We start from the raw sequence: 27,724 nt of genomic DNA on the forward strand, positions 1-27,724 counted from the left end.
AAACATATTCAGAGCGCGTGCTCCGTCTCTAACTAGTGGGAAATAGTAATCGAATCGATGTCAAAACTATGTCAAATTGATGTCAGAGTTCAAATCGACATCGATTCGACATCGTTTCAACAACGATTTGATTGCGTACATCATGCATGATTCTTAATTATTCGGCGAAGTTGTCCCAATATATTTTAAGAATATGTTATATTAATATATTTTAAATGTTTATAATATTTTTAAAATAAATTTATAATTAATTAATAATATAATAATAACTCATTATTCTCACTAAAAAAAGTAACTTATCGTTACCATAACTCGTTTTTCTCATTGAAAAACGTAATCCCCGGCAACAAATTTTTCATATAACAACATATATAATCCTTTTCTAAAATGGACATTATATGATATATATATATATATATATATAGGGGAGACCGGGGCTAAAAGGTCAACGGGGTTGAAGCGTCAAATCAAATATCTCGAAACCTGTATATTGTGCGAACTCGCTATTAACATTGTAAACGCTGCTTATGGTACCCATGTGACCAACGGAGTTTCGGCAGGTTACCTGCCGTGTTATGATTTTTACGAGGGCAAACGTGTTTTCGGAAGGTGAAAGTGAAATTTTCTGCGCGTGGAAATTTTGTAATATCTGCAATAATATTTGCTCTCCAAATCTCGAGGTACGTGATTATAAAGAGTAATGCATGCTGAACACGAATCCAGTGTAGTTTTTTCATTATCGTTGATGTCTAATATTTCGTGGGCGATCAAACCTGAAACTTGTGTTTGGGGCTAATCAGTCAATAAGCACCCGGGGCTGGTCAGTCACTGTGGCGCGCCGGGCGCACGACTTCAGCTCACGGCGAATTCGGCGATTTCAGGTTAGGTTTCCCTCGAGCGTGATTCTTTCTTCCCTTGCACGTGCGTCAGTTTGTATAGGAGGGAAATAGTACGCACGTATTGTCGCAAAACGGGTGTTTTGGCCGACCGAAAAGATGGCGGACCGTTGTTTTTGAGATCGCTCGCGCTCACGGCACGTCGGCGAGGTACGGCGAGGCACGGCACGGCTCTGAGATCCCGCGATTTCCGCACGAGAGTTGACATGCCGCGCGCGCGGTAGATCGTCGTTGTTGGTCGTTGTGTCAGTGACAGTCGCGCGTGCGACCGCATCGTCCAGCGTTCGCCGCATCGTCTCGGCGTCATTGTCGCCGGCGTTGTAGTGGTGGTGGTGTCGGTGGTGGTCATCGTCGTCGTCGTCGTCGTCGTCGTCGTGGTGGTCATCGTCGTCGTCGTCGTCGTCGTCGTCGTCATCGTCGTTGTCGTGGTGGTCGTGGCCGTCGTCGTCGTGGTGGTCGTAGCCGTCGTCGTCGTCGTCGTCGTCGGCGCGTCGAGGAATCGGCGCGAGGACGCCGTCGAGTCGGTAAAATGGTCGCGCTCCACCGCGAGCTTTTCTAACCCCCCTGTCGCTATTTATCGCTCCCCCGCGAGAAACGCGGCTTGGTTAGGTTGCTCGAGGGTCCGCGCTGATCCTATGGCATCGGAACGCCGTCACGCGTGTTCCCCGTGGTTGCCCGCGTTGACAATATGACGTGCCGTTGGGGAGTTTACGATTTGGTTAACCTCTGTATTCACGTGCCTAAATTGTTTTATGGAATAGGTAAAACAATTATTTTTTAATAATGTTTCGCATAAAAATTTTAAATAAATTTTTATATTTTTCTCTTAAAAAACAATTATTAAAATGTATCCTATCATTTTTCAGGATTAGATGTGCGTATATGTATTGAAAATGCAATGTGACTGATTAACCCCGGGGGGGGGGGGGGTGACGCTTAAACCCCGGCATTTTTGAGATTTCAATTTTTCCACCGTTGTCGTTTTTGCTCTATACCGGTTAAACAAAGCGACGTAGATAAAAATTTCCTATATAAATTTTGTAGCTAAAGGTTCGCTCTTTACAGTGGTATACCACATTTAACTAAAATTATTTATTTTCTTGTTAAAAATCGGCACCGAAAAAAAACTGACTTTTTAGCCCCGGTCTCCCCTATATATATATATATGTATATATAATTTATATAAATTATATATAAATATATATATAAATATATATATTAGACCGCATACTTGGTTAATGTATAATTTAAAACACAATAATTTTCAGTTTTCTTCGATTCAGGAAACAATTTAGTTCTTTTCATCTCATAAGTCGAATCGATATCGAACCGATATCGAATCGTTGATAATGGACAAACATGAAAAACATTGAAAATTTTGAAAGAAAATATTATATTATATTGCTACATGCTACCAAAACAGATTGTTTGCAAAGTTATCATAACATCGAAATAACCTCGAAATATTTAAAACTATCGATGTTCAACAACCTGCAGAACCGCATCGATGAGATCTGATAGGATCGATATCGAATCGACGTCGATCCGATGTATCGTTTCTCACTGGGCTATATCCATCACATAGGCCTAGGACTGCACACATTGAAGCTGAAAGATATGCATTATCTTTTATTACATCTCAAAATAATAGAAGACTGCTTGCACTTTTAAACAAAACTGAAAGCAAAATTTTGATTATAATGCTCAATTTAAAAAATGCAACAAAATGCAATTTAAAAAAACCATTAAACGACCAAGTGGACTGGAAACTAAATATGGTAAGAAAAAGATCAATTTTTTCAAAGAGAGAAAAACAGAATGCCACAAAAGGTATTTAATACTTTTATTTTTTTAATTCTAAATAACAAGTAAAAAAGTGGTTGTACTAAACACAATTTAATCTAATAGCAAATAAAGAATTAATAGGTTTTATAAGTATTACTAGGAAAAATATTACCATAAAATATTACCATAAAATATTACCATAAAATATTACCATAAAAATTTTTAGTTTCTTAAACGTACGTATTTTAACCTTCACTAGTTCTTATACAATAGAATTCTTACATAACTTAGGGCTTATAAAAGGCAACTAAGGTATAAACTGCAGTGATACATAGCATTTCTCATAATAGTCAAAACAATTAAAGGAAAACAGAATAAACTGCATGACGATAAAACGGAGATATTTCGCGCGTCTAATTCTATTTTTTATAACAAACTACCGATGCTCAATTTCATTAAAATAATATTTTATTAAAATAATTAACTTAGGTTACATATAAATAATTTAACAGTATTAATTAAAGTTTTAAGCTTTTAACTCCTCTCTCTGTATTGACAACTTGTTAATATTTATTTGACTTTTTTAGTATTTCTAATAATTTACTTGCAACATTTTTGCGTCTATTAACTGTAGCAACTTGCAATAACGTATTTCTTTGATTATTACGAACATTTGTTACAACTACAAACTCATCAAGTTTTATCGCTTTTAATTTGCTGATTATTTCAAGATTATCATTTTTTGCATCTTTAAACAGTTCTTCAACTATAGTTTCAGTAAGGATCATTAACATTTTGGTCCTTAGAAAGATCAAGAGGTGTTTTACTTTCATTATTTTTAATATTATAAATTGCACCTCGCTTCAATAAAGACTTGGTGACATCCAAAAAATCATTCTTGGTTGCAACATGGAGCGATGTAGCACCGCTAGCAGCGGTTTTAGCATTGATGAAATTGTTTAATTTATCATGACTTACATGTTGTAATAAAACTTCAACAATTTCTTTGTAACCTTTAGAAGTAGCAGTTTGTAATGGTGTATCACCTTTATTAGTAACTTGAGTAACATCAGCTCCATTTTTTAGTAAGATGTTCACAACACTTGCCTGTCCATTACTAACAGCGTCGTGTAACGGTGTTCTTACATCAATGTCTTTATCATTGGCATCAGCTCCATCTTTTAACCCTTTGTAACTCATGTTATCAAAAATAAAAAATATGACAACTATTTTAAATTGATTTACAACAGATAAATTCATGATTTAGAATGTTAATGGACACTTTGCTGGTTTGTAACAGTATTGTTACCAGGAGTTACAAAGGGTTAATAGGTGCCGAACAGCTTGTATATCACCATTACTAACAGCAATGTTAATGTCTTTCTGCAGATACCGTAGAATATCTCACGGTTCGCAGCCTCCAATGAGCTTAAATGTATAATTAATCTCTTCTATATTGTCTAAAATATGCAAAACAGTGGGATGACTTGGTCCAAAAACAGCTTTGATTTGATCAAAACATTCTCGGTAGGCTTTACGGGCATTAACCAATTTACCTTGAGAAAAAAGTACATTTGCCATGTGGTATTGAGTAAACAGAGTATTAGGGTTATTTGCTCCTAACACATTTTTCTGCATATTCCAAACCTTTTGAAAGGTTTCCATGGCTTCATGAAATTTTTTTAGTTTGGCGAATATTTGAGCAATGTTACTTAACGTCCCCAAAGTACTCACATCATAAATACCTAAAACCACTTTCTTTTTCTCGAAAACCTCTTCATAAATTTTCAATGCCTCTTCATACTTACCCTGGTTAACCAGTACCGCCGCTATATTATTTTGAATACGTAGAACTTTTGGGTCATCTGCATTTAATATTTCTTTTCTTTTTTCAAAAACTCTTCTATAAATATTTAACGCTTCTTCGTGTTTGCCTTGTTCCTCTAATACCATTGCCATGTGAAGGTAAGTTTTTGAAGTATCTAAATGATTTAGCCCTAATATTTTTTTTTGCTTTGAATAAACTTCTTGATAAATATTAAAAGCTTCTTCTTTCCTTCCTAGCGTACACAGCACTAAAGCAATTTCACTTCTTGTACTTAAAGTATTCTTGTCATTCAAACCCAATATTTCTTTCTGTTTCTGGAAAATTTCTTCAAATGTATTTAAAGCTTCTTGGTAAGCCCCTTGTGCACGTAATACTTTAGCTATATATGTCTGAATATCTAAAGTGCCAGGATTATCTGACCCTAGGATTTCTTTTCTTTTTTCATATGCGCTTTCGAATAAATTTAAGGCCATTTGATAATAGCATTGATTAGAAAGCACTATACCAACTTTAATCTGAGCAGATACATCACCTTGTGATACCTCTTTCAACTGTTCGACTTTTGAAAAGTTATTATGCACTGCAGCAACTATTAGCGTTTTGTTTTCTCTATCGCAAGCATTCATTATTGCTTTTACTGTATTAATATCCTTTATTTTGTTAAGATCATTAATAACTCGAGAATCATTATTTTCAATATTTTCAAATGAGTCACTCAGTAATTGAAATAAGCTAGTAACATTTTCATCTATAGTAAAATCTAATGGTTTTTTACCACCATTAGAAACAGCATTATATACTGCACCATTAGATAATAGGACCTTTACAATTTCTAAGCGACGGAACTTAGCAGCATAATGTAGAGGGGTAAATCCAGTAGCATCTCTGGCGTTAACGACAGCCCCCGCTTCAATGTAATTTTCAACTTCTGAAGAGTCATAACGTTTTACAGCCTCAAACAATTTCTCAGTTAATGCTAATAGATTGATAACGTTATTGTCATTAGATATTTCTAACGGTTTTTTATCAGAATTGTCAACGGCGTTATAAACTGCGCCATTTTTTAATAAAATTTGAATAAAGTCTTTATAACCGTGATTAGCAGCAATATGCATAGGAGTTTTTTTATTATGATCTTTAGCATTAATGTCAGCACCTTGTGTTATCAAATACTTCGCAACTTCCAAGTGATCTTTCGATGCTGCATAGTGTAGTAATGTCTTATTAGCTGCATCAAGTTCGTTAATACTTAACCCTTTACTAAGGAAAAACTCTACATTATCTTTACAACCTTCTCTCGCTGCAATGTGTACAGGTTTTAAACCAGAGGCATTTTTAGCATTAACATCAGATCCCTTATCTACTAGATACTTTATCATCTCTAAGTTATTTCTTTGTGAAGCAATATGCAATATCGTCCAATCATCATTACCTTTAGCATTTACATCTATTTTTTCATACTGCAGTAACATTTTTACCACTTCTAAACGATCATGTGCCACTGCTAATTCTAGAGGTGTTCTATTCTTATTATCCTTAACATTAATATTTGCTTTATTATCAAGTAAAACTTTTACAACATTATCATGACCATAGGTTGCAGCTATATGTAATGGTGTAACATATTCGTCAGATTTTACATTAACGTTAGCTCCACGTGCTAATAAAATCTTAACAATTTCCTGATAACCTCCCTGTGCTGCAAAATATAATGGTGTTAGATTATTAATAGTTATGGCATCAACTACAGCTCCTTTTGTTAACAGAACTTTTACTACATTCTTATGACCTTTAGTAGCAGCCAAGTGTAATGGTGCAACATTTTCAGAATCTTTTATATTAACATCGACTTTGTGGTCTAGCAAAATTTCTACAATATCTGTGTATCCAGCAAGAACTGCTGTTGACAAAAGTTTAAAGCCGTCTTCATTAACTTTAACTCCATTTGATATAAGAACTTTAACGATTTCTTTGTGATTATGTTTTATAGCAGAAAGCAATGGTGTCATGTTATTTTTACTTCTGACATTAACATTGGCTCTATTTGCTACCAGAATCTCAACGATTTCTTTATGACCTGCTTCCACGGCTATATGTAACGGTGTACTATCGTCTTTAGCTGTTGCATTAACCTTAGCTTGATTTTTTATTAGAAGATCAACAATGTCTATGTGGCCGTTCAGAGCAGCTAGATGCAATGGTGTACTACCGTCATTAGTTATTGCATCAACCTTAGTTTTTTTACTTTCTATTAAAAGATTAACAATGTCTTTGTGGCCGTTCAGAGCAGCTAGATGCAACGGTGTACTACCGTCATTAGTTATTGCATCAACCTTAGCTTTTTTACTTTCTATTAGAAGATTAACAATGTCTTTGTGGCCGTTCAGAGCAGCTAGATGCAACGGTGTACTACCGTCATTATTTATTGCATCAACCTCAGCTTTATTTTCTATTAGAAGGTTAATAATGTCTTCGTGACCGTTCAGAGCAGCTACATGTAATGGTGTTAAATTATTATTAGCTTTGGCATTAATTTCTGCTCTATTTTTTATTAAAAGCTCAGAAATTTCCTTATGACCACTTTCTGCTGCACAATATAATGGTGTAGCGTTAGATTGAGCTTTAGCATGAATGTCAACACTATGGTTAAGTAGAGCAACAATTATTCCTAGATGACCATTCTGGGCAGCAAGATGCAACGGAGTCATACTTGCAACAGTGGCAATATTAGCGTCGGCTTTACTTTCCAGTAGAGTCTTAACTATTTCCTCGTGCCCATCTTTTGCTGCATAGTGCAAAGGTGTATTATTACCGGGTTTGTCAACAGCATTAACATTAGCTCCATGCTTCAATAGAATATTAACTATCTTCTCATGACCGTCTTTTACTGCACAGTGTAATGGTGTAAAACCACTTATGCTTCTAGCGTTAACATCAGCTCCGTTTAGGATTAAAGCCCTTACTACTTCTAAATGGTTTCTTGCTGCTCTGTGTAACGGTGTCCAATCTTCATCATCTCTAGTGTTTACATCTGCATTATTTTGAAGCAAAAAATTAACTAACTCTAGATGACCTTTGCTTGCAGCTGCGTGCAACGGGGTAAGGTACCAACCTATAGTTTCATTAATATCAACATTTACATATATTTTCAATAGAATCTTAGCAACATCAATATGATTATTCACTATTGCATGGTGTACAGGTGAAAAACCAATTTCATCTTGAGCAATAATATTAGCTTTATTTTTTAATAAAACTTCAACAATATCCTTGTGACCTTTTTGAGCAGCGACATGTAGTGGCGTTTTGCGACTATTATCTAAATCATCAATACATGAACCTTCCTTTATAAAAAATTCTACAACATTTTTCCTTCCATGCTCAGCAGCAATATGTAATGGGCTTTGACCATTAATATCTTTCACATTAACGTTTAAATTTTGATCAAGAATAAATTTTATAATTTCAAGACTGGGTCCCTTTGCAGCAAAATGTAACGTGGTCCATGAATTAATACTTCTAGCATTAATGTCTGCACCTTTTTTGAGACAATCCTTTAAGCTTTCTAGATTTCCTTCTTTTAAAACAGCATTTATTTTTTCCTGATTAGTAATGGTATCTAAATCTTGATCGTATTTCTCTCTTACCTTAAAAGAATTATTGCTTGCTAACTTGCCAATTTTTTTCTTGCTTTTCATTATATTTTCTTCGGTAAGTTTTTTAGCGTTCAAAATAACTGCTACTGAAGGATCAGTTAACAGTACATTAACTAAGGAATTATCATGTGCTAAATGATTACGTAAACATTTTCCAATTAATAAAGGAGCGTTACCGTCTAAAAAAAGTAGATTATTTTCCAAGTGCTTTGAGCTACTTAAAATTGACATTATATCCAGAACAAGCATTTCTACTACTGCTTGCAATTTTTTATCACTCTTATAGAAAGGTAATTTTTTAATTAATTGATCACTCAATGCGTTTTTGCTTAAAACATTTTTCAGTTTAGATATCTTTAGTGCAAACTGGTTATTATATGTTTCTACATTTTCTACATTGGATGTCTTTCTTTGTTTATGTGTAGGAATAAACGAACCTTTTTCATTCAACATTTCTTTTAATTTCTTAATCCATTTAATGTCATTTGTTCCAAATTCAGAAATATAAAAGAGAATTTCGCAAATTAATGCGTATAATTTATCAAGATTGTCATGTTGTATTCTTGATTTAACACTACAAAAAATTTTCATTGATAACTCAGCAATTTCTTTATGGCTATGAGGCTTTATTCTTATTGTCATATTTTCTAATGCTTTATTTGTAGCAATAAGTTTCATTTCATCAATAACGTTGTGGTCATTCTTATATGTGTCACTCAGTCTAATTAAGCGTCTTAATAATAGAAATTCTCTGATGTAATTAGTTTTTATATTTTCTGATTGAGTTTCTGCACAATTAATTATTTTATTAATTTTATTAAACAGCTTTTTTTCATAATCCGTCTTGTCAGTTATATTATCGCTTAATTCCTTAATGAGTTTCTCAAACTTCTCGTGTTCCATTATTTTAAAATCTGTCCATATTATTTTATCCAATTTAACATTACTAAATATTTTAGCAATTTCTTTCATCTCACCTAAGCTTTCACTATTCTTTTTAGCTTCAGCAATCCTTTTTAGCAGCATTCTGATTGTTTTTATTTTTTTATTGAAAAGAATATCAGTAATTACATTATCGATTCTTTTAATATCATTTTGAACACCAGCAAAAAAACTAACATCTGTATTTTTCTCAATTTCTATTCTCTTGGAGAGTGAATGAGCATGTGATAGTGAATCACGTAAACGTCTCATTATTTTACTTGTATTTTCTGGCAACGATAATAGCAAAAGCTCACTTGTAGTATCAGATAACTTAGGGGATTCTAAAGTGTTTTTTAAATGCTCGCCGATAACCTGTAAAACCCTTGTAATAATTAACTGTCCTTTCCTCTCTTTAGAATCAGCCGATAACGCCAACTTTATATAATCACTTATTTTTATTAAAGAATAAATATCCCTAATTTGTTGATAATCATTATACAACTTTTTAAATTGAGAATCTCTGCTAATAATCTCTTCCTCTACAACTTCTAAATTTAGTTGATTAATGTTCACACTTTCTTTTTCATCTTTAAGTGTCTTTGCAAAGTTTTCTAAGTTCTTCTTTTTCATCTTTATGTTTTTCTTCTTTAAGTTCTTCTTTTTCATGTTTATGTTTTTCTTCTTTAAGTTCTTATTTTCATCTTCATGTTTTTCTTCTTTAAGTTCTTCTTTTACATCTATTGTTTTCAGTTTTTTTGCAAAATTTTCTAAGTGATTTAATATTTTGCTTTTATTCAATGTAGCATTATAAAATAGATTAATTTCTTCTTGTTTTGTGTGAGAGAAAACAAAACTGACTAAACAAAACTCCATTTCTTCCCAAGGTAATCTATCATAGGTTGATTTCAACTGCCACTTTAATATATGAATATTTTTTGCGATAAATATTGCTACAAATAAAAACCTTTTACCTACTTTTTCCGTGTTTGAGTAATCTTCCTTTAGCATATTAATGTTTTGAAGTGTTAATTCAATTCGTTCTTTGATGTTATCAGGACAACTCTTCACATTCTGATCTTCACATTCTGGTCCAGAAGTATTGGAGAAGAAACGGAGGTTTATTAACTTATTTTGAACAAAAATTTCCATTTCGTCTGACAATGGTACATCTTTTAACTTTAATTCTTCATAAGCTCTTGAAAGGATTTTATCCAATTCTCCTAAATTAACAGCAAAATATTTACCTGGCCATTTATTAATAAGTGTATCAAGAAGATCAACATTGCATGAACGTATAGCATAATAAAACGCATTATGGCATGTTTTATCTTCATCATCTGGTAATATAGTGTTTCTTCCAATAACAACAGACAGATTATTTAGAATTCTACTATCACTATCAAATAGATACTCTAAAATTTTTACTTTATTATGTTTACAGGCTAAGATAATTAAATTAGTGCTTCTAACAGGGTTGCTGGCATTATCATAATAATTTCTCAAAGTTATTTGATCTTCTGCATTACTTATATTGTCAATTAAATTGCTTAGTTCTTTTAATCTATCAATATTATCTTCTAATACTACCTTTTCGAGTTCAGTTAGAACTTTGGGATAAAGTTCTAACTCTCTTGGTTGTTTTACCATATTTTTTGTTTTCTCTTATATATAAGTTCCTCTTTAAATTTTCTATAAAGTAGATGATAGTTGAAAAAAATTAGTTTGTTTTGTGTGTGTGTGTGTGTGTGTGTGTGTGTGTGTGTGTGTGTGTGTGTGTGTACACGTACTCCGCTAACAATAAAATACTGTTATTCTAGTAGTAGAATGATAAAATTTATTTAAAATGGCACAAATAAAGAAATATTTTTTTTTATATGTCTAAATAAGTTAAAAACAATAAAAGCTAACATAACAGATTTTTAGATAATGGAAGCGATATAGAGAAAGTTCAACCATACAAGAATAGATTTGCCAGTAATGTTCTATTGACCTGCAATATGCTGAGAGATGTAAATTTGTTTTATATTTTTCGGAATGGAAAATTTAAATTATTTAAGTTAATGTTTTTCTAAGCTAATGTTGTGACCGAATCACATTATAAATAATAATTACTGAGTATAAATAATAAACACTCGTTATATGGTTGCCACTTAATTTCACCGCCAAGAAGGATTCCTCTGATTGATAATCTTTTCTTCTTTTGTTGCAGGTACCGACGTCACGGGAACCGAGTGGGTACTCGCTCCACCAGGATCTAATCCCGAACGAGTATCGATTGTTCTCAGTAATAGGTAAGTATTTTCCACAGTAGGTAGTTATTCCTCACAATAGAGAACTGTTATTAATTCACTTTCAGATATCAACGACACCCGCAATAGCAGTGCGATGCGAAAGGAGGAGAGGTTCGAACGACTTCTACTTTTATACACCGTATTCACTCAAAAAAGTATTGTGAATTATCTCTCTCTCGCTCGTACAGTCACGACACTCGCACGCGCACACTCAACCTTCGTATGACTCGCGTAATACTAATCGGAAGTATTTCACAATGTCGCGTATCAGCGCAATATCATTACAAACCCCCCCCCCCTATAATTAATTCGATATAAGTCAGTATAATGATGATTACACGTTGTGTAAAAAATCTTGCAACTCGGTACTAATTGTTTTTCCCGGTAAGTGAGCTTTATTTGTTCTTAATCACAATCTCTACTTCGTGTTCATATATAGTGACTCATACGTGTCACGCGCCTACGGATTAAGTTCCAGGACGTTAAGAAAAAACGCCTTGCGATATGTCTGCTACGACGTTCTCCCGGCAAAAGACCTACATTAAATTTTACTACGAAGTAAATTCGCATTCCAATTAACGTGTTAAGACGTAATTGCGTCACTCGGGGTTGTTTCAGTGTTACGCGCTGTCGTAGGACACTGCCTCTATCGATAAGACTTACGTCCGCTTGCTGTGACTGCTCCCGGGCAAATAACTTTTATTATTTAATTGCTTATTCACAATTACTTTTATACCTTACGAACTCACATACGTAATACGCGTAGTTGCTGGTAAAGTGCCAGAATAGTTATTATACGAACACACCTCATGACTCGTCCGACGTTGTATCAGCTGTGACCATTGTCCACGTATCTATCTTTAAGAATGCGATAACGATCCTAGATATAAACTTTTATAACTATCCTATCTTAAGAAAATATAATAACTTTTGAAAAATTATTTTCTCAATGTCACGATGTCGTAATCAGCGATTAATCATTCCGAGGACGCAATTACTTATTCTGGAAAGCTTTCGGAAAACCGATACGATCCTTTTTGGGCCCTGTAAAAATGGAAGCCTCGGACTGCAAGCTCAGATCTTTGCAGTTCTTCAACACGATCAAAACCTTGTCATACTGTATCTTTAAAGCGTAGAGTAAAATTAAGTATTGTGTGATGTAAAGTTGACTGAATAAATCATTCTTTTATTGTAAGCACAATTCTTACAATTGGTGGCAGCTGTGCGGAATAATTAGGGCAAATAAAATCCGAGCACTTTTATTTCGGGGATAATATACTAGTCGTGCTAGTTACTTCTGAGGTGGAGACCTGGAGATTATCCCGTTTTACCTCCCGAACCCAACTGAATCATATTGGCATGGACAAATTACAAAACGGTACGGAAAATCATTACTTTCGATACCTCAACAGAATCGAGTATGGATACGAACATATTTTAGAATCAAGAATCTTCATAACCGCTTCAATGTCGCGCGCACAGAAACTTTCTCGCGATCAAACGCTCACTTTGGGCGTACTAGCAGAAAAAGTACTCTCAATTACAGACGTGATACAAGATATAAAAAACCAAATGGAAAGCCTACGTGTAGGCCAATTACCAAGAGAACAATATCAAGAAACAACAACGTTAGAAACTTTTGCACCGAAAAATAAAATACTTATAAAATCGTACGATAAAGCACTGCATTTAATCCCGGAGTTTGACGGACTTAACGTCTTTTATTGGTTACGTTCAATTAGCAGTGAAGCGACTGGCGGCCGACCAACACGATTTACTATTGTCCAGCATTATAGCACAAAAACTCACGGGAAGAGCGAAAGGCACAATTAGAATCGATGTTGTTCTGATTTTTTCACAAGTTTATAATAAAAAAATTATGGGTTTTTTACGAAAAATCGCGCGAAACCTCTCAGTACTAGAAGTCCAAAGGGAGTGCATAACCACTCTATGAGATTTAGAGAATAGTGACGCGTTTGTGTATTTCATAATTATAAAAAACACGTACCAAAACCGGTTTCAGTTTTTTAATATTATTTAATAACGTTATGATTCTTTCTGTACATGCCAGGGTCGTAATACCTCTCTTCGGCAGAATGGACTCGATTAAGGATTTCGCGAGAAATAGATGAAGGTTGTAAGAAATTCGTGTTGGCCTTTCACCGTTACAAAATAGGCATCTTTATATTTTTGGATAGATTGCTGACAATAAGCTAAATCATAAAGGAAATTGTGTTTGTCTATCCAGCATATCCAGGTAAAATTAGGAATACAAAACAAATCGCATAACTCGAGAAAGAGTTCGATCAAAGTTACGAAAAAAATAGTTACAATGACGATTATTTCCAATCAGGAACTTAATACCAAAATAATTTTATTGAAAATTTTATATCGGTAACACAGTAAGAAAAAAATTGTTAACTTGACTAAATGCGTTCAACTAATTATCATTTTTTTAAATATTTAAGTATTTAAGTCAAATTGTGTTATGTTAGATTTAATATGTCGTATATAACATTAATACTTAAATATTTTAATTGAAAAACTGGTAATCAGTTAAATGCATTTAATTAAGTTAACAACTTTTTTTTCTCTGTGAAGATATACCTGTATATTTTATAAAAACGCAACGCAACGCAATCACGTCTGTTATTGAGAGTACTTTTTCTGCTAGTACGCCCAAAGTGAGCGTTTGATCGCGAGAAATCTTCAATTATATCATTGACGGTCGTGATATAAAATGCCATATCATAAACAAAACGTATTATAAACAAACCTTCAAAATCTGACCTGTACATGATTTTTTGATTACACCCGAAAAAAAGTGGGTATAATATGTATCAGATGTAAAAATACATTATTAGATATTAAAAGATCTAAATAACATGTAATTTAATATGATTATATATAATTAGATCCGAAATTTGGCGCGATATAATCTCATCTTTATATAATAATATTCAACTTGACCTTAATTATTATATATATGACAACAGATCTAGTTGAATATGGTTATATAGAACAACAAATCTGATTAAATATGATTATATATGTTTGAAAAGTATTACATCCAAACCCATTCAGGTCAATTACTAGAAAGCAAAGAAAAGACTAGCTAGAGGGTGGGAGTATGGAAGGACGCAAGCATATAGAGTGTTTTCTACTGGGAAATCTACCCCGACAGCATAACACTATAAGATAACGAAAAAGATGTCTTTCTTAAATTATATTTTTGACAAAGCAAAAAGATGTGTGAAAGACACCTTTTGATCATATTGAAAAAGTCATTATAAAAAAGATAACTTTTCGTTATCTTTTCGTTATCTTTTTTATGATGTTTTTCAATAAAGACAAAAAGACGTGTTAAAAATATATTTCTGGCTAATCAAAAATAGTTATTATTTCACAATATTATTTTATATTATTATTATATATTCATATTAAACAAAACTCAATATGTAGATCGGAAAAGTAAAAACTGTTTTACTCAGTTTTATTGTGCTTGCGAGATAATCCGCTTGTAGCTTCGTTAGTAGTCACTGGCTGCGTTCAGCAGAGGAAACTGCTCTGCAATAGTTGTAAAATTTAGGAATTTGATTGATGTACGCTTTTAATTTTTACCGAAGCTAAAAGTATACACTAATCAATTTCACGAATTTTACAGCAACTGCAAAGCATCAGCTTTCCCTGCTGAACGCAACCATTTTCAATTCTCTTTGATTTTGTATATACATATAAAATGTTTTTGAAAGATTAATATTTACCCAGATAGCAATGTGTAGTCTGCATTGTTACTGGCATGTTGTCGGCAAATTATAGCACGCATTGTTACCAGAATATTTCGTTTTTATTAGACATTAACTCCTTAATAATTCTATACAACCTATCATTACCAGACAATTTTTACAAAGTAAATTTGTAAGCATAAAAATATAAAAAGTAAACGCGAGTAAGAAGTAAATTAATATATCCTAAAATAGTAATCAAAAATCAGTACGAATAAATCGGGCTAACTAAGAACCAGCGCGGTTAATGATGCGCGAAAGTTTTATTTATATTTATATTTTTACATATTTTCCAACCCTTGACTGCGTGCCGACTAGATTTGTCAGACTTGAAACAGAGCTCCGGTTGGAGTAGTAAAATTCCCCTCCCCTACACCTAATTAAATCGATTCGATTTAATTTTTGGTGCTATATGCATCTAAATAACTGTAAAGAAATCATTGCGAAAAATATTACCTCAGCCAGGGTTTGAACCTGGAACTTCCTTCATTCCGTGAAGGTGTCCTACCAATTCGACCACGGAGGCATGTGGTAATATTTATCGCAATAACTTATTATTAGTTGTAATATTACGCGTACTTTCAGCCAGCGTGATTTAATTCGAATCGATTTAATTAGGTGTAGGGGGGGGGGGAATTTTACTACTCCAACCGGAGTTGTGTTTCAAGTCTGACAAATCTAATCGGCACGTGTAGTCAAAGGTTGGAAAATATGTAAAAATAAAAATATAAATAACATTTTCGCGCATCATTAACCGCGCCGGTTCTTAGTTAGCCCGGTTTATTCGTACGGATTTTCCATTGGAACCTATATACTTTGAATTTTAGTAATCAAAAATTATTTAAATTATCAGTAAAAACTATTAAATTATCAGAATGTATAGATGGACACATGCGGATATCTTTTCTTCCATTGATTAACTAAGCGATCACTAATATTACAGAGATAAGCCTCTTGCAGTTTTGGACATTGTTCCAAAATAACGGAATATTTATCAGGTGTATGAAGATTCAGCTGGTACAAAGAAGGTGTACAAAGATATAACTTTTTCAAGTTTTTACACTGCGCCAGTAATTCCAAATTGTGATCACTGAGGACAGTACAAAACAAACAAACTTCTTGCAAGTTTTGATAGGAGAAAAGTAATCTAAAGAAGCTGTCATCAGTTTCTGGGTATTCGTTCCTATAATAAAAATCATATAATTAGTACAGTATTTTAATTGCAAAGAGAACCCTTAGGAAAATTTACTTAAAAAAACTTAAAATAAACTAGAAAGTTTACCAAAGAAATTACTATTGATAAACTATTGATAAACTATTGATAAACTAGAAGTGATTTCGAACCAAACTTTAAGTATTTCTATAATATACTTTAAAGGTTACTTTAAGTTAACTCATGCAATTACTATTAATCACCCCAAAAAAAAATATTCTGTCATTTAGTGGCTCCCGCTTGATTTTAGAGGATTTTATTCTGAAATACGGTCTCAAGAAGATATTTTAAAATCTAGAGGAATATCCTCTAACCATGAGACACTAGACTTAAGATTGCAGTCCTCTTAATACTAGAGGACACTGATTTCCGATATTCACCCGGAATAAAAAAAAATTATTTATTTCGAAATTTTATTACTATTTTATAACTAAATTTGTTTCTTAAGATGCAGTCTATGATTATAAATATTTTCTCGTATTTGAAAAACACACTTACCTTGGTGGGATTCAAACTCGGGACCTCTGGATCGTGAGCCAACTGCCTTACGTGGTAGACTACTTCTTAATTTGATGTAAGTGTTATATAGTCTACATATGTCATAAAAGAGTAATAAAATTTTTAATTGAATATATGATATAATATTTCTTAATGTCTCGTGTGGTGCAAGTGTGGTGAAAAAGGGAACTTGTCTTTTTAAGTATACTGTTGAAACAACACGCATAAGTTAAAATCAGCTTTAAGTATTACCTTTATAAAAAGTAAAGTTAAAGTATATTTATAAGTATTACGTTTGTTAAAAGTAAATTTAAAGTATATTTGCGACTTGCTTATAAAGTTTTTATTGAGGTTAATAACTTAAAGAAAACTTTACGCTCGGCTGTCAGTATACTATTAGTCTACTATTATACTATTAGTATACTATTATTACGGCTAGTATACTTTATAATACTTTAAAATACTTTAAGTAACTTTAAAAAACTTTAAGTAAATTTTCCTAAGGGAAAATTCATGTAATTTTTTTAAGATGCTTGCAAGAGAAGCAAACACACAAATTTTAATACAGAATACAATAATACGTATTTTAAAAGAAAATGTAATACACATATTCACATACACATACTCACAGAAAAAGTTTCACTTTTCGTAAATTCTTACAGTTAGCGAAGGCATTAATATCCCGAGATGTAAGCGAATAACATAGTTGCAGTGAATCTATTACTTCCAAGTCACGACACGAATTTCCCAACTCTATTAGGACTGCGTCTAGGTTTATTAAATCTCCTTTAAAATACATTTTCAAATGTAATTCACGCATCCGTTGATTTTTTTGCAGTATTTTGCAAAGACGTTGCGTTTCAATATGTGTATTTTGAAGGTTTAGATACTCCAAACCATTTAGTCTCTCGAGATACGAAAATTCTTCGTCGTCTACGCGACAATGACTTAAAGCCAATTCTGATAAAAATATGTATTAGTTATATGCAATTTATCTATAACCTTGACAATCATATATACTCTATGTATATATACATACCTTTCAAATTTGTGCATATCTCTGAAATTTTAAGTAGAGCATAACTGTCAACAGATCTGAAACCACTTAGATTTAAGTGCGTTAAATGCCTGCCGCAATTATCAAGAAATTTTTCGAAATCGTTAACATCAATGTTGCATTCATAACTAATTGTAAGATCTAACTGTCGCAAATATTTACATCTAGGTGTAAAATAACAAAACATATCTCGTATATATCTGTCAGATACGTATGTTCAAACGTGTATAGAGTTGAGGGTCCCGTATCAAATAATTGAACTGCCTATTTACACAATTCAAGCGACATAACGTCATCAAATCCAATTTTTTAAATATTATTAGTAGTATTTCATCCTGAAAAAATAAAATATAAAATTTTAATACACGAGATGACATTGCGATAAATATTATTATGAGAAATAGATTTCTTGGAATACTTTACAGGAAGCGCGGACAAACTGCAAAGCTCCTTGGATTCATCCAAAGAGAGTTTCATACGTTTTGCATAATTAGAATGACTTTTTAATAAAATATAACGTGAGTTTTTCTCTCCATGAGGTTGCTCATAAGCAGGAATTACTTCCTGAGATTCTTCTTTGCGTTTCAAATTATTCTTATAAAAAGTCTTCCTTTTTATATCGCTGCAAATAACATTCAAACAAATTAATTTTTATTATTAAAAAAAATAAAAAAATATTGATTATTACTTAATATCAACGATTATAATACCTTTTACAAATAACGCAATATTCGGGAAAATTCTGTTGCAATTGAACTATATCCAAGTGTACACTTTTTAAATCTGCTGTTAAATTATAAACTTCCTCGTGGTGTGGAGAGTACATGCAGTTAATTCTTTTTAACAGATTAGTTAAACTCTCGTTAGTATTTCTAGGAAAGATCAATTCTGATGTACCGATAAGCATAACAGCGTCCAGCTTTGTATGAGATTCAGGTGGACTGTTTCTAAATACTAGTCTGAGCATTTTGGTTTTAAAGTTACACGGGTGCGATAGGGGTGGGGAAAATAATCTTGATGTCGGCGGCACAATCTGAGACGATTCATCCCACAACTTAAACCACTGATTATTAGAATCTTGAGCCAAAATTTAAATTACGCTTCCAGGATTGTATATTTCGTATATAGAGACTCTGATTGGATATACAGCTTTATGAAACTCGATATCTTCAAAATAGAAAATATAATTATACTCTCTTCTCAACAAAAACATATCTTCTCTAACAATATCTTATTTATCAATTCAAGTATTACATACCTATATATACGTATTTTCGTTATTCAGACAGGATGCAAATGCATGAATATATCGTCTAATAAAATCATCTTTCTTTTGCCGCGGAGATAGTGAGATATTGATCTCTTTCGTCTATATTAAAAAATCGAAATGTGTCAAATAGTCGAAAATCTTGTAGCACAAATTTAGATTGCGATCAAATTGTAAAGGAAAATAACAGATAATATTGAGAAATACACATACTTCGACATTGCTTCCTCTAATAAAACATGGTAGATGAAATAGCTCTCCATAGTTTGGAAATTTGGGTGGCCCAATTATGTCAGGGGCAGTATAAAATGTGCTAAGACTCCGATTGTTCTTAGAAACAAATCTTTTCTTCGCAAATTGATAGATGAAGTCAACATGTTCCTCCTCTCCTACGGATACTCTGCCCACATAGTGATATCGACTACAACTCTCGCAATATAAAGGTTGACAATGAGATGTCATATTTTTTTTCTAAAAGAAGACAAAAATATGAAGAATAATAATCCTTTCTTTTATAGCATATGCTAAAATGCATTATAGTGCGGGAGACCGAGGCTAGAAGTCACACAGGTAAGTTGTCACAGAACTTAATTATATCTCATCTTAATAGATTAAGTGGCATATTTTTCTCTATAGTGTAGGTTGCTTCTATTGTGTTAGTCGGGTGTACGAAGTAGCTCGTTTCAAAAACATTGCACGTAATATTTACGAGCACTTTTTAAAAATTGGACGTGGTGACTAATTTTTTCTTACTTCTATTTTTATTGTTATGTTGGTTTTTGTAATTACTAGTTGTAATTTCTCTTTAGTCATAAGAAATATTATAGTTTTAAATAGTTTTTCCTGTATTTATGTTAACCGTCATTGCAACGAAGTTTATAAATATAATCTTCTTCGTTCAAAATGACCGTGCGGGATAATTTGTCTCAAATGAGATGGGATTCAAAAGTTTATGGGAATTATTATTCTTTTATTTATTCAAAGTTTATGAATGTATTACAAAGTTTACGAAAATTTTTGTTTTTTTATTTACTCTAAGTTTACTAGAATTATATTACAAAGTTTATGAAAATTATTAATTTTTTATTTAATTCATGCTGCAATATATTATTAAGTCAAATCTACAAAAAACTGCCACTGATTTTAATAAAATATTAAGACAGAAACTATTTGTCGTATGTGTTTCCTCTATTATACTGTAATACACGCATATAACGTCTAAAAATGACACATTTGACTGAAACTCGTTTTACATGTTTTGTTGCGTCTTAAAGTAACACGTTTAATTGTATCAAATTAAAAGTTAATACGTTCAATCGTGTTAAATGACACGATTTAAAACGGCAAAGAATGTGTGATAAGAGCTTCAGTTAAAATAACACACTTGGATTTGCAGTGTATGAAATATACGTGACAACCAATCCAGAGACATGTGACAACCAACCCTGGGTATGGGTAAGTTGTCACATTTGCACGACTTTGCTTAGAATTAAATAACTTCTTTGTGTACAAATATATATAAGTCTAATATTTTTTTTCTTACACTTAAAGGACGTAGTTACATTATAAAGTAGTATACGATATAATAAATTATTGCTAACACACACATACACATTTTTCTTAAATTAGTATTTGAAAAGTGTGACAACCAGCCCCGGTCTTTCCTGTCATATATTTATAATTATAACGTAAAGATTATATGATCTAAGTTTATCTTGCTTCCATTTATATGCTCTTAAAGAAGAACAAACGAAACAAAAATAATCAAAAAAGAATGAAAAACATTATATTTCATGATATTTACAAATGTGTTTTATTTGAATGTATAGAATAAATTGCGTATATGCCGCATTGTATGCATTGTAATATAAATATAAATTGGCGTCTTAAAATATTTCTTATGTACACAGGTATGCACATTGTTTGTGAGTCTACGTGATCTAAGCATTATCATTTGATCGCTCGTCATGTGAAAGGAGAAATTAAGGTTTATGCGCTCCTGGTTGATAAAAATTAAATTTGAACAGCATATATGTCATTATTAAACAATTAAAATAAAAAAAAAACAGTTTCTTATAATTTTTCAAAATAGCGAATTATTGCCTTTGTATGAAATATTGCTAACATGTGCTTTGTGTTCTTCTTTTTAACAAAAAAATTTAACTTAAACAACATTTATATTATATATATATATATATATATATATATATTATTATAAATAATTAAATATTTTAAAGAAAACCAATTTTATAACATTTTTTTAATGGAGAAATGTTTTTTGTAAATCTGAAATACTACCACGTGGCAGAAGAACACAGTAGAGCACACGCATGCACGAACACCAAAAAAAAAAAAAAAAATTGTAAAATTTAAATTGCTCACGTGTTTGCTACACTTACGCTTATCCTTCTAATTGTAAGTGACTGAAATTTTCCAAAATATATTTTTTAATTTGTTTAATGTATCTTTTATCTAATGTTTGATACAGGTTATAGCGATCTAACAATCGAATCCAACAAAGGATCACACAGTGAATGACGAAATTTGCCGGAAATTTGTCTCGGAAATGAATAAAAGAATTAATCTCTAGTTACTAATTTTTATCGCTTTTTATACTACTTACTGTTTATCAGCAAGGCAGATTTGATTTTTTCCGTATAAAATGAAAAAATCATGAAAGAGAAGAAATGTTGAAGCACGTGGTTAGTAAGCTCATACTCCTGTGTAGGTTCACATATTATATACAAGATTGCCAACTCCTGCGAAATACATTGACCTACATGTGGAATAGTGTTACGTCCAATCCCAGAGATTCAGGTAAATTACTGGTAAGCAAAGAAAGACTAGCTAGAGGGTGGAGGTATGGAAGGACCTCGATGAAGTTAGCTGAAATTACTAAATTTGACTTAATTTTTATCTTCTCTAAGTGTATTTTGTTTGTAAATCGTTTGATTGTAAGTCTGTTTTAACGTTTGTAATCAAATAGTTTTTTTGTAATTAACAATTTTATTTTAGTTGTGATGTTCTTAGCCGACACTTTTAGTAATAAACAGATTTGGAGATAACTGATAACTATAATTAATTGGAAATCGTTTGTGATTTACAAATATTATACATATATTATACAAATATTATACATATAACCAGTATTATGTTTATGAAATAATAATTTTTTTAATTATTTGCAAAATAAGTTTAACCCTTCGTAGTCACACTTCTCTAGAATATCATTCTAGTCATACTGGGTCATATTGACCCAGTCGATTTTTAAATGGTTGGCATTTTAATAGTATCGGTCCGATCGGGTTCAAATAATTCTGGAACATACCTTGAACATTCTAGAATATAAAACAACTGCGATTTTGTGAGAGATCAAATGGCAATATGTTGAAAAAAAATCGTGAACGAGTACATGCGTAAAAAAGTAGCTTTTTCACTTAAAAAATCATAACTTTTTAATTTTTTAATTTTTTTAAATAAAATTTGCAGGTTATACTCCTAAGATACGACACTTTAAGAAAAAAAATAGTCCTCTAGTGCGCGTTTCAAAAAAGGTATTTATTCCGGCATATGAAGAGGCCCAATTTTGGAGTGAAAAAAATGTGGATTTATCAGAAAATAATGTGTTTTATTATTATTATGTATATCCTGAGTACACAGAAACATAAGCATTATTGTTTTTCAGTTATAAAACGACAAAAAAGTCATTTATTCAGTGCCACCGCAGTTGACGCAGAGATTAACGCGATGAATGTCGCACATCGGCCGGGTGCAGGAGGGGCACCGTTGAGTGGTCTTCCGATCTTGCCTTGCGGGGCACAATGCGCATCTGACCCGTTTTACCAAACGGTTTTGTTGCTCGTTTTGCCAAATAAAATCTATACCGAGGATTGACTCTATTCCTTTTTTAATGTTAAGCCGGAGGGTTGGTATATTGTGACGTTCTTTCAACAAGGGTTCTACGAGATAGTGCGACAATTTTTGTAGGCATTGTTTAGCTGTAAGTACTTCGCTTTCCTTTCCTCGATTCATACAATGGCATTTGTGCAAAATCCGAGAATTTACGATCGCTTGGTCCAGCATGCCGAAAAAAAATCGCAATGGCCAAAAAACAAATAACACCGTTATTATTATAAAAACAATGGAAAAAAAATATCGCAGGTGCCACAGTCACACTTACGGTTCAGACACTTGTTTTAAAGACAATAAAAAAATCCGATTTTTTTTCACTGAAACTACGTTCTAGTCACACTATGGGTCAATCTGACCCGCATTTTTGCACGATGTTTCCGCAACCGCTGTCATACAAATACAGACGCTTTAATCAAATGACTAACGATCTCTACCGAAAGAGGATACTTCAAACTCTCGGTAGATGGCGAGCCAAACCCCATTTTAAGCCAGGCACTTACCGATATTTTAGCTTCAAACTTGAGCGCGGGTCAAATCGACCCAGTGGACTACGAAGGGTTAATTACTCATGGCTCCTGCGCACAAAAAGCGCGTTGATGCGTTCGTTGTACACTTCGCGCATGTGCAGTACGGTTATTAACTAAACTTATTTTGCAAATAATTAAGAAATTTATTAACTCACAAAGGTAACACTCGTATATTTGTAAATCACGATATTATAAATTACAGTTATCGGTTATCGCAAAATCTGTTTATTACTAAAAGTGTCGGCTGCAGATATCACGACTAAAATAAAATTGTTAATTACAAAAAAAATTGATCACAAACGTTAAAAACGGACTTTCAAAATCTATCACAAATGATTTACAAACGAAATACACTTATAATTAGAAAAGTTAAAAATAATCGAATTTATTTATTTCTGTCGATTAGCTTCATAGAGGTGTATGGAAAAGGATGCAAACAGATTATAGGTATGTTAGGCCAGTCATATTAGACGTCGAATCGGGTAATTAATCTTCCCAGGTTGCAACCACCATGAATCGCTTTGATTTGAGGTACTATAAGTGGGAGACCGGGGCTAAAAGGTCAACGGGGTTGAAGCGTCAAATCAAATATCTCGGAACCTGTATATTGTGTGAACTCGCTATTAACATTGTAAACGCTGCTTATGGTACCCATGTGACCAACGGAGTTTCGGCAGGTTACCTGCCGTATTATGATTTTTACGAGGACAAACGTGTTTTCGGAAGGTGAAAGTTACATTTTCTGCGCGTGGAAATTTTGTAATATCTGCAATAATATTTGCTCTCCAAATCTCGAGGTACGTGATTATAAAGAGTAATGCATGCTGAACACGAATCCAGTGTAGTTTTTTCATTATCGTTGATGTCTAATATTTCGTGGGCGATCAAACCTGAAACTTGTGTTTGGGGCTAATCGGTCAGTAAGCAGTCCAGATGCATTTCCAAGGCATTTCCAGGCTCATTGCATATGGAATATGGATGAGACGGGAATTACAACCGTTCAGACACTGAATAGAGTCATCGGACGTCGAGGAGTGAAACAAGTCGGGCGAGTGACTTCTGCGGAAAGAGGAACCCTCGTAACTATTTTTTAATAATGTTTCGCATAAAAATTTTGAATAAATTTTTATATTTTTCTCTTAAAAAACAATTATTAAAATGTATCCTATCATTTTTCAGGATTAGATGTACGTATATGTATTAAAAATGCAGTGTGACGTTTAAACCCCGGCATTTTTGAGATTTCAATTTTTCCACCGTTGTCGTTTTTGCTCTATACCGGTTAAACAAAGCGACGTAGACAAAAATTTCCTATATAAATTTTGTAGCTAAAGGTTCACTCTTTACAGTGGTATACCACATTTAACTAAAATTATTTATTTTGTTGTTAAAAATCGGCACCGAAAAAAAACTGACCTTTTAGCCCCGGTCTCCCCTACTATAAGTGGGATTTATTTTGCTTTGCAAAATGAACGCGGAATAAAAAGTTATTAACAATTTTATGAACAAAAAACACGATTTTTTTATTTTTTCTCAAATATCTCGAAAACTAAGCAAGATAGGGTAACTAACTGTATATACGTACCTTTTTTGTAGAGCGTAAAATTATCTACAATAATGATCTGAACAACATTTATCGTCAAGTCAGTCGTTTAGCTTGCACGCGTCGTCAAAGTCCGAGACTCGGATCCTGAAAACCCTCGATTTCATCGTTTTTTTGATGTTGCGCCGGTGATTTTTTTCCGTCATTTAAAATGGAATTAAAAATCCAAAAAAATCACACATCATCTGAGAACTACAAAGAATACTTTTCATAATGCAACCAATTTTTTAGACCCTTTTTCTTTAGTTTATATGTAAGCAAAAAATTTGGATTTTTTGGAGTAGTCTTAGTTTTTGGGAGACCGGGGCTAAGCCGACAACGGGGCAAACTTGACACTAGGCTTTTTGCCAATTTAAATCTATCGTAGAAACTTGCCTTTCCTACTGTAAATGCGTCTTTATGTGCCAGTATTATCAACGGAATTTGGTAACATTCTGAGTTATAGTGTAATTTTTAACGCGACATAAGCGTTTTTGATAGTGAAAAGTAATTTTTCTGATCTCTCAAAAATGTCTACTCTTTCATCGAGCTTTACTCTTGCGAATCTACCGGTAAGTGATTTTGATGGGAAATTTGATGCTCTATATGAATCCGATAATCGTTTTTGCATATTTTCAAAATTTTCATGTTTTTGAAGTGACAAAAGTGAAAAACGACGTCCGGGGCAAAGTCAACACCACGCCGTTTCGTCGGCTCCCAGTAACAAACGATGCTTGTCATGCAGCCGTATGGCTCATGACAAATGTATGCGCACATCCGATCGCGAGTTTACCTGCATTAATTGTTTTTCAGACATGAGTTTAGATGAAGATAATTGAAAGTTCAACAATTTTTGTTCTCATTATTTTAAATGATTGTTCTAGCTACTTTATTCCGAATTTTTGTACTTTTTAAATACACAATAAACAATGTATTTTTATTTTCAGACAGTAAAAATAAGTTCCAGATCAAATTGTGTCGATCAGACAAAGTGTTGAGTTTGCCCCGGCGGGGTGTCGAGTTTGCCTTGGCATTTTTCAATTCAAAAATTTGTCTTCGCGTCACTTTTCCTTTCCTGGCGGCAAAACAAAGCGACGTACAGCAAAACTTCCTGAATCAATTTTGTACCTGAAGAACCACTCTTTAAATATGTACCATTGAATTTGCCTAAAAATTTTAATTAAATATTAAAAATTGCCTTTGAAAAAATAGTGTCGGCTTAGCCCCGGTCTCCCCTAGTCTTAGTTTTTCGCTGTTTTCAGGCCTTAGAATTTACTTGAGACGAATTTTATCGTATGCATCTTGTTGTGGACGAAATTTGCAACAAAAAAGGACCCTTGTATTTTTTTTGTACGACGAACGTTGATTTTTTTATTGACGCGCAAAGTTAAGCGTTATCCGACCTGTGCGCAATATTGGATAACTTTGCGTGTCAATAAAAAAATCAGCGTTCGTCGTACAAAAAAAATACAAGGCTCCTTTTTTGTTGCAAATTTTGTCCACAACAAGATGCATGCGATAAAATTCGTCTCAAGTAATTTCTAAGGGCTGAAAACAGCGAAAAACTAAGACTACTCCAAAAAATCAAAATTTTTTGCTTACATAGCTACAAACTAAAGAAAAAGAGTCTAAAAAATCGGTTGCATTATGAAAAGTATTCTTTGTAGTTCTCAGATGTGTGTGATTTTTTTTAGATTTTTAATTCCATTTTAAATGACGGAAAAAAATCACCGGCGCAACATAAAAAAAACGATGAAATCGAAGGTTTTCGAGATCCGAGTCTCGGACTTTGACGACGCGTGCAAGCTAAACGACTGACTTGACGATAAATGTTGTTCAGATCATTATTGTAGATAATTTTACGCTCTACAAAAAAGGTACGTACAGTTAGTTACCCTATCTTGCTTAGTTTTCGAGATATTTGAGAAAAAATAAAAAAATCGTGTTTTTTGTTCATAAAATTGTTAATAACTTTTTATTCCGCGTTCATTTTGCGAAGCAAAATAATCCCACTTATAGTATCTCAAATCAAAGCGATTCATGGTGGTTGCAACCTGGGAAGATTAATTACCCGATTCGACGTCTAATATGGCTGGCCTATGTACTGTCACGGCTTTTTCGGCCAGAGCAAAGGAACGCTAGGAGAGTCGGGTGATAGGCCTCTCGGGATAATCCCTCGCGCGAGTCAGGCAACTCTCAAATAAATCCGTTGGGCGCCAGACGCGATGCCCTCGCGTCCACTAAATTCTCGATAACTTTAACGCGAAATCGCGAGAACCAAAGCCTGTCGTACGAGGGGCCAGCCAGCTCGACTTAACGGCAGAGGGGCAGGGTAGAGGCAGGGCGGCGCGGATTCGTTGAACGGACACAAAATAATTTCACACAAATAGCTAGATATTTAATGAACAGTAGGTTTTGTTTATTAAAATAAAAATAAATAACCAGAGTAGTAATTGTTGGATAGCTATCGATAGTGAAGAAATAACAAGTTTGGTTTATCTGG

The 27,724-nt window shown here is 33.0% G+C and overlaps 1 protein-coding gene and 1 long non-coding RNA gene across 2 annotated transcripts; one reads left to right on the forward strand and one right to left on the reverse strand.

Annotated features, from left to right (window-relative positions):
* Positions 1 to 1,204: 1,204 nt before the first annotated feature.
* On the reverse strand, positions 1,205 to 11,303 carry LOC139785457 (uncharacterized). Its single transcript, XM_071724615.1, is given in 3 exon segments — positions 1,205 to 3,460; positions 3,462 to 3,868; positions 4,001 to 11,303. Coding segments are annotated over 3 exon segments (7,359 nt in total). The 5' UTR covers positions 10,737 to 11,303; the 3' UTR covers positions 1,205 to 3,244.
* On the forward strand, positions 11,292 to 12,575 carry LOC139785458 (uncharacterized). Its single transcript, XR_011721950.1, has 2 exons — positions 11,292 to 11,380; positions 11,446 to 12,575. It is a non-coding gene; the product is annotated as an uncharacterized lncRNA (long non-coding RNA).
* The last annotated feature ends 15,149 nt before the right edge of the window (positions 12,576 to 27,724 follow it).

Source organism: Temnothorax nylanderi, unplaced genomic scaffold (assembly GCF_030848795.1).
Source record: "Temnothorax nylanderi isolate EJ_2023f unplaced genomic scaffold, tnyl_v1.0 TNYL_tig0807_pilon, whole genome shotgun sequence".
NCBI classification, from domain to species: Eukaryota; Metazoa; Arthropoda; class Insecta; order Hymenoptera; family Formicidae; genus Temnothorax; species Temnothorax nylanderi.